The sequence below is a fragment of the Haemorhous mexicanus genome, chromosome 12, assembly GCF_027477595.1.
Source record: "Haemorhous mexicanus isolate bHaeMex1 chromosome 12, bHaeMex1.pri, whole genome shotgun sequence".
Classification (NCBI taxonomy): Eukaryota; Metazoa; Chordata; class Aves; order Passeriformes; family Fringillidae; genus Haemorhous; species Haemorhous mexicanus.
Window position 1 is genome coordinate 8,351,966 of NC_082352.1, and position 13,284 is coordinate 8,365,249.

Below are 13,284 nucleotides of genomic sequence, written 5' to 3' on the forward strand. Positions count from 1 at the left end.
GGGATCAGCAGCTGGCTCCAGGCACCTGTGGTGTCACTGCCAGGGGCCATTTGGACCTGGGTGCTGCAGGACACTCATCTCCCATTTCAACCCAAGCAGGGGCTAACGTAGACTTTCCTCACCAGCTGCCAATGACCCTTTGTGGCCTGAAAGCTGGGATTTGTCACCCAGGCAGGGCAGCAGTGGGTGCACAGTCCCTACAGGGATCCACTTCCACAAGTATGACCCTGGGCAGGTGGGCCAGGGGCTGGGGAATCTTTCCAAGCTGGCTGTAAGCACAGGGCAGCTGGGAAGAGAGGGAGAATGTACCAGGGGCTGGTTTTTTGGTTGTACTTTAGCATCATCATTAACCTTTCCAAGAGCTAACTTCACAGACGAGTGGGGATCCCAGAGCCCTGGGTCTCCTCATTAATCCCCAGCCCACCCTTCAGAGGGAGAACACTGCTGGCAGACTACAATCCTTCCAGATGTAATCATGTTTTAGCATCTTACTTCAGAATTTTAACGGGTGAAAATTCCCCATCTCAGTGCAAGATTGCATCATGAATTCCCTCTGCCTCGTGCAGCAGGGATGGAAAAATACTACTTTTCATCCCTGCACAGTGCTTGATGTAAGTTTCTGAAAATGAGCGCTCTAGTAAGCCTAAAAATGTAGGATAATATGATTCATTTATAGATCTCTGATAATAGATGTGGTTTCTGTTACTCCGTTACCACACCAAAGATTACTCCTGCTCCTTCAGGAAGGACACAGCACCCTCCTCCTCCCGAACCATTACCATAAAGCAGGATAAACAACAAATACCACCTTATCATTAGCTGCATGGAGCAGTTCCCATTGATTTATGACGCCAAACACTGCAAGGCTGGATCAAGCTGCAAGTCCCTTTTTTGCAAACATTATTTCCACAAGACCGGTGTAAAATACAAGGAGCCGCCTCACCTGGGCTTGGTTTTGTTTACCAAAAAAAAAAAAAAATATTTTACAACTTGCAGGAATTCTTCCCAATATTAGTTATTAACAACCCCAAGATGGCATTTGCATTTTTATAACCTTGTTACTTAAAAGTGAGACAGCGGAAGGAAAGACTTGGCGCTAGCGTTCCCTGCGTGCTTTAATCCCAGCCTGAGCTTTTTATGCTCGAGAGCACCTTGTGATGCTGTAACTAACCTCAAACCCGGAGCAGCGGGAGGGCAACAAACCCCCGAATACAGCAATGTCATGCTTTACAGGCGTACTCTCCGCAACAGCATGAATGGAGAAAAAAACCCCGGTTGCCAAGGAAACGCTCCAGTCCGGGTAATTATTACAGTAACTGTCTGCACACCCCACCTATAACACAAATGAATAATAAATCAGCCGCTGACTGGCAGCTCTCCGCGGCCGCGCCCGCCGCCGCCCCCTCCCGGCCGCCGCCCGCACCTGCAGCCCGCGCGGCCCCGCGCAACGGCCGCGCACCCGCGGAAGGGAAGGGAAGGGAAGGGAAGGGAAGGGAAGGGAAGGGAAGGGAAGGGAAGGTTCTCAGCGCACCCGGGAACGATTTGCTGGGCTTGATTTAAAAGACGCAGCGGGAGTTGGCAAAATTCACGTATCGTGGGGTTAATGTGGGTTAGAGAGGAGCTATTTGTAACACAGAGACGCTGCATTCCAAACGCACACATCTGATTTCTTTTAATCCCAGCTCGTTTTTTGCGGCATAAATCACTTAGTTAAAATGAACAGCCAAAACAGCTGGTTTAGACATTCGTGAGACATCCAAAAATCTGCCGCTTGAGATGCCCTAAGCGAGCGACGGAAAGCGCGAAGTGCAGCTCACCTTTCGAGGGACAGAGAGATGCATCAGGTACCTCAGAACCGGTTCCAGGCCCCACTGGGCCAGGACGGGCCTCTCCTCCCGGCACAGGGCACGGAACACACGGCGTCCTCTCTCCCGGCACAGGGCACGGAGCACACGGCGTCCTCTCCCTCCTGCAGCTCCCCCAGCCAGACCACCAGCCTGGGCATGACCACCTCACCCAGGCGAGATGCTCCCCGCGCAGCCCCTCTGGGTGCGGGCAGGTGCCCAACACACCTGAGGGCAATTAAGCACATTAAAGAGCAGGTAGTTCCGCCCCACGGGTCATTTGCCGTGCCTAATTGAGGCAATCAGCGCAGAGGGCTGTGCGGGGCGGTGGGACACGGCTGGGACACACGCCCGTGTCCCCGTGGCCGCAGTGCCCAGGCTGGCTGCTGCCACCGCTCTGTCCCCGCAAAGCTGTGCCCGCCTGGCACTGCCACCTGTGCCCGGGCAGCAGGGCACGCTGACAGCCACGGGGGTCCCGCCGCCCTGTGCATTCCTGAGCCACCGCGGTGACCAGCTGGCCCAGCCAGCCCGCACTCCGGCTCAGGACGTGCCAAAAAGCCTTTGGGAGCACGGGGAAAGCCAACAGCCCTCCCTCAGCCCCGTGCCCAGAGGCCTCGGCAGACACGGAGCCTTCCAGCAGCACGGAGTCACCGAAGGAATTTCAGAATTAAAATGTACCCTTACTATTAGTTAAGTGAATAAAACCCCAGAATGGTAGCACTGGAGGCAAAAAGGCATATGAAAATTAATTTAGCCCCAGGAGCCCTTCACACCTCCAATCTGGGGATCTGTTGCTCCATCCCACGTTTACTTCACCCATGCACTGGTGGTCACCTGCAGCACTTCTTAGCTTCAGTGTTGCAGAGAAAGCAAATTTAGGTCCTCACAGAGACAAGGCCTTCACATGATTGCTTTTTACTGCTTAGATTTTTATCTGCTTTGATAGATTTAAATTTTTTTGTTGTTGTTTGGTGTTTGTAAACATTCTATAAAACGCCTACAGCCATCTCTCTTGCTCTAGGCACTGCAAGTGAGTCTGCTGCTAAAGCCCAAGTGAAGAGAGGGAAGACGAAGGCTCATTCCAGCCCGAGAGCCCTCTGACAATTAAATATACTGCAGAAAGGCACAGACACACTCAGGCTCCCTATTAGGGAAAACACTCATGTGCTTAGTTTTAAGCATGTGGTTAAATCCATTCTTCTTTACAAAATCTCTGAGACATAAGCACATGCCAAAGTGCATTCCTGAGTAAGGATGCTTCCCTGAACTGAGGCCATAATTCATTAAAACCCAAGGTGCATTTATCCTACTTTTTCTCGTGAGCAGAGATGTGAAAAAAGGGGAGGGGAGAAAAAAAGAAAACAAGCAAAGAATTAATTTTGATTTGAAACTGATCTATGGTGACAAGGGGCATTTGGTTTGTTGAAGTAACTGGAAGTGGAAAGTATTTCAGAAGATATCTAAATAAATCTTTTTAAAGGTTTTTTTTTTTTTCTCTCTCTCTCTCCCCCTTTCTTTCTCTCAGTTTTCCTCTAATTACCCATGTCTGGTAGTCTTGGATCTCAACCCCTTGTTATTTAAAATACATATTCATGGAACTATATTTTACAGTTGCACTGTTCTGGTTACAAAATAGCTTCTACTTTTCTAGGACATAATTTCATTTTGTTTAGCCAAGAATTCATTAAAGAAGCTATAAATAACCTCCTTTAAATATTTAGCCGTGAATAGAGGGTGGACTGGCATTGATGGCTTATTTTAGTACTAATGCAATATGCTTTAAAAAAAAAAAAAAAAGTCCACATTTGAGCATGAATCAAGTTAATCATTAACACTTTCAACGTGACTCTGGGGCTGTGCTGGAGCGCTTGCCCCTTGCAGCCGGCGTGCTGCAGGCGCAGCAGGGCTGCACAACTTTCCCTGCAGCTCTTCCTGCAGCCAGACACAATTTGCTCTGTCCCGAGGGGGAAACGTGGTCCCCAGTCGTGGTGGACTGCCCCCCCTGCCCTCCTGCTGCCACACTTGGCCAGAGTTTTCTGCCCATGAAACCACTGTGGCTTCCCAAACTCCTAGCAGGGATCCACAGAGTACCTCCGCTTACTTTACAAGTCACCTTAGAAAGAGAAGATCCAGTGCCTCCACCTTCCTTTGAAACAGAGAGAGGAGTGTTGAGACAAGGGGGAGCTGGTGATTCTGTTCCAAAGCCACACCATGAGCTCATCTGCAGTGATCTGAGAGCAAAGGATCTGGGTACAAGGCACAGCTATTTTAGGGGAAGGTGAGGAAACAGCATTATCTGCTTGCCAAGATTTGGAAAATCAGAGGCTGATGGCTCTCAGGCTCCCAATTTACAAAGTCACAGTCCCTCCTTACCCCTCCCAAGTCCTTCTGCTTCACCTTTTAGCCTGTGGCTTGATGGTGTCAGCTGGAGAGCAGCATCAGTTTAAGGTACTCCAGCTCTCCATGCCCTGTGCCATAGTTTTCCCTTGTCCTTGCTCAACATACAACCCCTCTAATTGTGCTGATATAGACATGCTGACAGATTAGGAAACTCACTAGGTTCAAAAACCCACATACTCATGAAAAAAAAAAAGAAACCAAACCCCGTAGTTTGTTTGTAAAGCCCATCTCTGTCACCTACTACCACTCAAGGGGTGGCTCCTACAACAAAAGCTGTGTCAGCAAAACGAGGGGATGGCAAGAAGATTGGAAGGAGCTCCTGGGCAGGGAATCCTGAAGCCAAGACTGCTCTCAGTCACAAGAAGGATACACCAAACTGTACCCTGAGTGCTGCTGCGCTGTTGCATTTTGAAATAAAGCTGAAGCATTAAGACATTTTTCCTTAGTGCTGACTCCCTCTGGGCATTCCCAAGACAATTATAATGTTTTCTGAGTATACAAAAGAACTAGGAGATTTTGTAATCAAGAGTCTGAGTTTATGCTTCTCTCCTTAAGAGCATTCAATTTCCATGGACATTCATTAGCAGGAGGTTAAAACACAATGGCAGAAGAGAATGGACTGCTTTTATGTCCATGTGGTAGTAAACACTTCAAGCTAGAAATGCGAGTTCAAAATAAAAACCTCTCTGTGGAGCTTCCAAATTAGTAGTAAAGCAACAAAAACCACACCAGTTTCACAGCTTTTTTACTGAAAATTTAATTTTACAAAATACCCTTTTCCATCAAAGAAACTTCCCTGCAATGTACATGAACCTGGCATTTTATAGACCTGTACAGTGAGATATCAGAGAGGTTTGAAAGAAGGAAAAAAACTTTTAGCAGACACCTAGTTGCAAAACCTACAGCAATGTGAATACAAGTGTGTCTTAAAATGCTAAAGCAAGTAATGTAATATAATTGGTGAATCTATTTGAAATGTGAAAAGTTTCCTTAAAATGGTCCATATGGTATGTAGAACATCACAGCTGGCACAAAACTGCCTGTATTTAGTTTTAAACACAAAAACAATGTATGTAAGGAACAGTTTTTGAAAAAAGAACCCAAGTGCTGCTATCATAAGGCAAACATATACAAAGGTGCTGACAGCACACAGGGAAACCGACAAAATAAGATGAATACTCAAGTGTTCAAACACTGAACTGTTTGTTTTCCTAATGCTGCCAGTAAACGTTGAGGAGATAACGGTGCCAAATTACCACAGGACACCCTGGTAACGGTGGGTGCTACGGAGAAGGCTTTATATCATCTCCAGAGAGGTGAAAGCAGGCAAGAGTGCTCGTGCTTGGGCTCAGCAGCACCTACTGAGTCTGCTGCATCCTGGCAGCCCTGAATTTGGAAATCCTCTTGAGAGGTTCTTCTGGGGCGTCGGACAAGAGCTCCTCTGATTTGCGCTCCAGAATGGTCGGCAGCACGGGGTGAGCGAGGACTGGGTGTGGCATTAAGGAGGGAGACAAAGGCTCCTTTTCTATGACAGTTCCAGAAAATGCCTACAACAGAAGAGAATACTCAGAATGAGCTAATAAAATGCAAATGTGAAGCTATGCCCATAAGGTCATTACCCTATATTAGCCTGATTAGAATTGTTATTTCTTCTAATCAAAAGTAAAGAAATATCCTTAAATCAATGATTGTTGCCTGCATAAGTAACCACATTGTAATTAACCTCAAAATATAGCTTGTTCAAGGATGACTGAATGAAAGACAGTATCTTAAAAGTACTACTTAATCTCATTCCTACTGCATAAATGATGTAAAAATTTGCTTCCTCACTGACACACACTCGAGAAATCAAACAGCTGATGTAATACACAGTTTTATTTTGGATACAAAATGGAGAGACTTTGCAAAATTGATGTCAGCATTTCTATCATACGTCATTTTATGACTTAGTATCTTCTAATTGCATCTAGCTGACACATTGCATATGAACTGGCAAGCACATATTTTGATTCTTCTTTTCTCCCTACCAAATATGATCAAAAAATGGTGAAAACCATTTATATTTAAGAGACCAGCAAACTTGCTTCCAACTATTTCTCTCTATAAAAGGCCTAATAAAAACATCTAATGTTTAAGAATTGTAATTTATATGCAGCCAATTATGTGACAATCCTTTTCAACTTAGCAAAGAAATGACCATGATTCCTGGAAAACAAGCAGCTCAGAACTACTTTTCATAAACATATTTAAGAACTAATCACTCCTCTATGTATTGAAAACAGAGAATTCAGAATGCCCAAGGACAAGGGGAAGCAGTTCACATCCAAGGTCTGATGCTCATGCTGGGCACAAAGGACTGCACACCAGATTTAGTCACTATGGTTAGTTCTGCTTTTTCATAACTCAGTTATCAACAAAGACAAAGCAAAACAAACAGGCCATTCTCCTCCTGCAGGACCTGCAAAAAAAGCAGTGTTTTTTTGTTTTCTGCTCCAGCGGCCCTAGTGTGCCTAAAGCTGTGCTTGTACAACTCTGTTAATCTAACAAGAAGCTCATTTTCCAAAACAGGTAAGCAAAGCACAAACTAAGTGATGGTGGTAAAATTAGAAATAAAAAAAAGTTAGTGTGTTGCAAATGGTAATGGAGAAATAATGGATTTCAAACACCCACAAAAATAACCAAAAGCAAAACAACAGCATTTAGGGAAGCACATCTGACTGGAGTGTTTTGCTTAATCTCCTTCAGTTGCTTAGAAAATACATTACATTGTAGAGAATAATCATGCCAGACTCAGGTAATAGACTGATGGGTAACATCTGAAGTGTACTTAAATGTTTATAAAAATATAGCAAATATATTCCAGAAAGTATACAATGTGGAGTGCTAACTCCACAGATAAATTTTCCATCATGAATCTTCACATCCTGCCTGGATTCATCTGAAGCTGTTTGCATGAAAAATGGTGATAAACAACAGCTTTTATGAGGAATTCATTTCTTGTCAAAAATAATTTTTGCAAAAGTGGTGCTTTCATTGAACTTGTCCATTGCACTGGGAACTATTGAAGACTCAAGTTTTATCTAGTTTGAAAAAATTAGTGTTAAGTTCTTACAAAGCAGAAATGAAAACGCTATGCCATGAATCTCTACATTTAATTCCTGTATTCACCCAGTCACTAAGCAACTGTACATCTTCCCTTACAATGTAAAGTCTGTCTTTTATGATGAAGCCCTGAACTTTCTAAACACATGTTAACAGATTTGTTTGGGATCACCAATGGCTTAGTCTGGAATAGGATGTGTAGGGGTGCAATGCTTCCTTCCACCAGGGAATTTCTCTGCTATTGGCACATCAAAATAGTAATTCAGCTGGTATCTATGTGTTTTAACTTGAAACACTCCTTGGAATTTAGCTGCCTAGCAGTGCAAGACAGGTTAGAGAATCACCTCTTCCTTTGATCAGTTACAAAGCACAGATTTCCCTCTTTTTGTCTAAAATCCTGCTGTCTGTCCTGCAGTGAAATGGTCAGGATAACCCAGGGCACAGGTTTCAGTAACACCAGTGAGTGACCACTTTGTTGGATCCTTACGGAGGAGCTTCAAGTCTCGGGGAAGCCACGAGGTGAGGAGCTCCTCCCCTCTGCCCCTAGGATGTGTGTGACAGAGGCCTGTCACCTGCTATGTCCTTCTGAAGCAACTAGGTACGAGTTAGAAAATGATTTTAAGAAATAAAACCAATGGTATAGGCAACTAGAGTCATTAGATTTCTCATTTTTATCCCTGCCAACAATCAATAATGAATTAAAAACTGTACCTCAGTTGTCCCTGAAGAGGGAGGAAGCTTTTTCAGTAGCTGCTGCTTCCCCTCCCCCTCCTCTTCCTCGAGGATGCCTTCGCTGTTGTCACTCTGAGTGGCTTCATCACAGCTAATACTCCTCTGAACTCCTCGTCTGTCATCAAACTCTGCAGCACTGTTCTCACTGGTATCGCTGCAAACACTGTTCTCCCTGCTCCGAGACTTCAGGATTGATTTACGAGGGACATATTCTCCATTCACAACATCAACAAAGACTCTATAAAGGAAAATGTTAGCTTTAATAAGCCATTTCAGGATCAGATGACAAATTTACAGTGATCTTGCTTTGTCTTTTGTACAAATTAATTATGATGTGCTTTCCCAACTTTTCCGCTGCAGAATGACAATACTGTACCTTCAGAGGCACTTTATTTACCAATGTACAAGAATCAATTCTGCAGAGCAAATGCTGTTATACCCTTTATTCGAGCATTAAGTTGGTTCTCATTTTCAGCAGAAAATGCATAGCTCTTTGAAAAATGTTAGAAAATAGAAAGGTGTGAGTTAGAAAAAGTTAGAAAAAAGGTAAACTAAATGATGACCAGGGTTGTTTCTGTAAAGAGAATCAGATCACAATCCGGGAATGTTTTCTAGAGTTAAGTCCTTGTCAAATGTAGAATACAAAAACAAATACTTGAAACATTCATTGCACATGAAAAAGATGGAGCTTTTTCCTGACAAGTGTCATAATCTGCTTTCAATTAGAAACAAATTTTTAAAAATCAGCTTATAAGATCAGATCAACAGGAAGACACTTTTCAAGTATTAACAGACTGTGCACTGACAAAGATGGCTCTTGTGCTCCCTCTCCATGACTTGAGAAAGTCAAGGGTGGGTGGAGGAGAATGATAAAATTGGCATTGTCTTCTCAAACTCATAAAGGAGGAGCCCAATGACTGGATGAGTTTAAAGGGTGTTACTTGTTTCTAACAGCTTTATTCATCAGGCACTTATGGAACTATATCTCTACAGAAGATGGAGTTTGCAGAGCTCAGGGGGAGGAGCACAAAAGAATCTTTTGCTCATCCTCAGACCCTGCAGCTGCAATTACAGGATGTGGTTTCACTTTTAACACTTTGTAACATGTTTAACAAATTTAGGTATCCAAATACACAGACCTACAGTGGAATTTTAACAACCACTTAATCAAACAATCCAATAGGTGTCTGTGTTTATCCTTACAAACCTAAATACTTGTTTTAATTATCCTGTTACCTCAGTGTTTTGTACAATCCCCTAAGCCCAGCACTGTTTTTCAAGTTCTCTGTGTGTGGGTGTCCTACAGGTGAGCAGTACCTTTTATGGAGAATACAGAAAGTGACAGACTGAGGCCAGGAAGAGGGAATGCAAAAGAAACTAGGCAAGCAAAGAGCTGAGTATGCTTTGAAGACACAAAAAGGAAGAGACAGAGTCCAGCAAATCAATAACCAGGAAAGCAGGAGTATTACAAGTGGTAGATCTGGTCAGTTCTGTTTGAAAACCAACACAGAAAAAAATGGCAGGGAATTAACCAGAACACATAACATAACTGCTGCATTCCTTTCTAAGGATGATACATACTGGCAAATTCACCTCCATTTCAGAAGCTCTGAAAAGCAGGTAAATGAAGAATTGCTATTTGGGAAAAGAAGTGTTAAGCTCAGAAATATTTTATGGATACGAAAGCACAGTGACCGTGCAGAAGGCACAGACTTTCATTTTTAAGTAGTAAATTCAGTTCCAGCTGTTTCTTTCAGGAAACTGTAGGTGGGGTTTCACACTCCACGTGGACAGAAATGAAAGGAGAAGGTCTGCTCAGGGGAAAGCTGCACCATAAATTACCCACCGGTAAATGTCTGCTGGGGTTTTGATGTTGGGCAGCTCTGGAGCTGCATGGCCATTGCCACTGCTGTTCCTCCTTTTACGCTTGGCCTCTTCTTTCTTCTCACTGAATTTCAAAGTAGTATTTTTTCCTGTGTTTATTCTTACCTGAAAATTGAACACAAATGATGGTCTAGACCATAAAATCAACAGTCACCAGGCTGCAGATCAACTGATTCCTGACATTCTCTTACCCAAGCAGTTGGGGACTAGGAAGCACAGGTAAATTAAACAAATGTATGAATGGTAACATTCATAGTGTGCACTGTTTATTCTCTACCACTTGCACTAGGCTGGGGCATTTCTTTGCCCTCATGTGCACATATTTTGCATATAAAATATGACAGTGTCTGCTTATTCAAGCTCTGCTCAACAGCTGAGCTGTTCAAAGGTCAGTTTCAAGGCAAGTAAGAAGTCATTTAAAAAACTCCTAGACAGGATGCTGCCTTTTACAACAGCCAGAAGCCAGAACAGCAAGGTAGACATCTGAAGATCCTTTTTTTAATGCCATATTTAGGACAACAGGATCTAAACAGTGGGGTTTTAATCATTTGAAAAAAAAAACCCAATGTCACTTCCAGCTAGCATTCTACTACATCTACAGATCTAAGGTTTTCAGGTCTACATATGGCATATATATTTTATATAATCTCTTGAGCAAAAGATAAAAATTAAATAAAGTACAAACCCTTTTAGGTTCCACAGTGTGAGAGAAAAAAATAGTTGGAACAGAGTTATCTCCAACATCTCTGTCATCTTCATCATCGCTGTGATAATAAGTCGAGCCATTAAGGTGGCCCACAAACAAGTCTGAATTCCTAAATTCTTTATGGAAATTGCCCTGAGTAATACAGTCCTCTGCCCTAAACGTCCCATTCACATCTGAGTCCTTATCCTCCTTCTCCTCTTCAGAAGAGGTTGCATCTTCTCCATTTATCTCAACTGCATCAGGCATCCTAAGGAATGAAAAATATCTATGTGAACAGAGGCAAGTCGTGCTCTTGAGAGACACAAACACACAAAGTAATGAACTCGCCTGTAGGTAACTTTCTTTACCTAGGTGCTGTATTTTTAGACAGAGAGGGCAACTTCTTTGTGCCCTCTAACAATGACTGTGTCCTTCCCATACCAACTGGAAATACCACAACTGTGACATCATGGCTAACAACCCATGTATTGCTTGCAGATCACAATAGATCTAAGGATGTCATAGAGCATTAAATGTATAACTCCCACATGGAAAACTATGGATTTTCACAGCCTGTGGAAAATGAATTTCACTTCCCCCTCTTCATCTTAAAGAAAAAAAAACAGAAGGCTGGACTGCTGTGGTTCACAGAGGCAGATCTTAGGAGCTCTGGCGTTGCAGTGCTTTGTTCATGTCCCACCCTTCTTCCACCTATGATAATTTTAATTCCATCTGTGTGGTCAGCTACTTGCCCTGCTGGTGGGACCCTCTGTGTACCAGCAGCCCCACAGCTCTCTGGACTCCAGTCCTGCCTGTGCCACAGCAGCACTGTACCTGTCAAGTTCACCAAGCATCTCTTCTTGTCTCTCCAGCTCTTCTAAGCGGGCCCACAGCTCCTCCTCTGACTGAAAACGACCCACTGGTTTTGAATCATTTCCATTTGCTGGAAAATCTACCTCAAAAACATTTGATACTTTTGGCTTTGAATGAGGTTTGTGAGCAGTTCGGTATTTTCCTGTGTAATAAAAAATAAGATGCGATTACTAAGGCGACCGACTGAAAAATCCAACAAAAATATCCAACAAAAAACATTTGAGGGTGGGGAAAAAACCCCACATAGGAACTAAGTAAGGAATATGTCAAAACATTTTCCATTTCAAACTATTGTTTAACTGTTTAAGTGAAACTGTCAATGAACCAGAGCACCAGCACAGGGTAATAGTCTCCGGATGTTACAGGAATACCAAGGCAAAGCAGAGATGTTTATTTACAAAGCAGGAGACACTGATCCTGTGACAGTTTTATTACAATGTGGGGTTTTTTACCTCTTGTTCCAAGCAGTAGATTTTGATTTGATCTGATAGATATCAACATGTGAATGTGGCATTTGCTCACTGTCCCATTAACAGCAGGTTTTATTAACTGGGAAAACAAACCTGGTTTGTATTTTAGCTCATTTTTAATAGTCACACCTAAAGAATAGAGTTTTTATTAAATTTACAATGAAGACTATGAAAAATTACCTCCAGAGTTACCTGGAAAATCTGATCAAAATCCAGTCATTATCAATCACTTATTTAGTGAAAAAGACCCACTCTGAAAATCGTACAAAAACCTGCCTTTCAGAAATAATAAATATAAACCCCATTTAAAGCCATAGAGGTGACCTGAGATAGACACTTGTGAGCAAATGGTAGCCAGTGACAAGTTCTTGCTGGCATTTAAAAGCCTTGCTCCCTGGTAAAACAGTGCATCAACGGAGGATGGGGAATACCTGTTCCTGTTTGAGTGCTGTCTGGCACACAGGGAACAAATCCTAATGCTTCAGCCCTGTCTGGGTGAAGGGCAGGCCTGTGTGTTTGACCCCTTTTCCCTGAGACCAGCATTCCCAGGGCCACTGCCTGCTCCTGAGAGCTCCCAGGCAGGCTCCCAAGGGAAGCTCCCTGCCCTCTGCCCACCACCACCCACGCTGCTCCTGCACCTCCTCCCAGGAATGAGGACCCATCCCCTTCCACCACTGCCACAAATGCAGTAGGACTCCAGTGGCTCTGTGTGTTATGAAACTGCTTTGTGATTATAATCAAGAATAGTACAATGTCTTTACTCAGCATCCTTTGTGTTTTAAAACCTCTATTAACCAACTGTGCAGCCATTTTTTTTTAATTTTAAGAACTCATGGCTTAAAGATATCCTTATTCAAATACGTCAGCTCATACTTTAATCCTGAGTTAAATACAAATTCAACAGCAACATTAAAAAGCAAACAGGTGACTGCAAGTAATGCTGGAATGTGTGTCCCCTGCTCTTCCATGGGATAGCACTTTTCATCATCTCCTTAAGAAAAGGCTGAAATGTGTTTTAGTGAGATTTGAATATAAATTGAGGTAAGCCAAGCAATCAGAGTAACTTGTGAGGATTTCATTTGCTATAATTACAAAATTAATAAATAAAATTGTAAGGATTAGTTAACAATCTATGTCAATTTGATTGTCAATTTGGGCCCTCCCAGTTTCTGTTACCCTTCAGTATTAACCACTGACTTGACCATGAAGGTAAGCTATGGCTTCCTGAACACCAGCAAGTGCTTCAACATGCCAGTGACTCTCCTTCCTAATTCAACATAGCTTCTGTCAGTTA

General features: G+C 43.1%; 1 protein-coding gene across 1 annotated transcript in view; it reads right to left on the reverse strand.

Moving 5' to 3' along the window:
* Positions 1-4,976: 4,976 nt before the first annotated feature.
* The window catches only part of URI1 (URI1 prefoldin like chaperone), a 40,857-nt gene continuing 32,549 nt past the window's right edge, over positions 4,977-13,284 (reverse strand). Inside the window, exons 7-11 of the mRNA XM_059857006.1 lie at positions 11,482-11,662; positions 10,648-10,915; positions 9,925-10,067; positions 8,058-8,316; positions 4,977-5,791 (exon numbers count right to left, since the gene is read on the reverse strand). Coding sequence (XP_059712989.1) covers positions 5,603-5,791; positions 8,058-8,316; positions 9,925-10,067; positions 10,648-10,915; positions 11,482-11,662 — 1,040 coding nt within the window. The 3' untranslated portion in view covers positions 4,977-5,602. The remainder of the gene's footprint in view (positions 5,792-8,057; positions 8,317-9,924; positions 10,068-10,647; positions 10,916-11,481; positions 11,663-13,284) is intronic.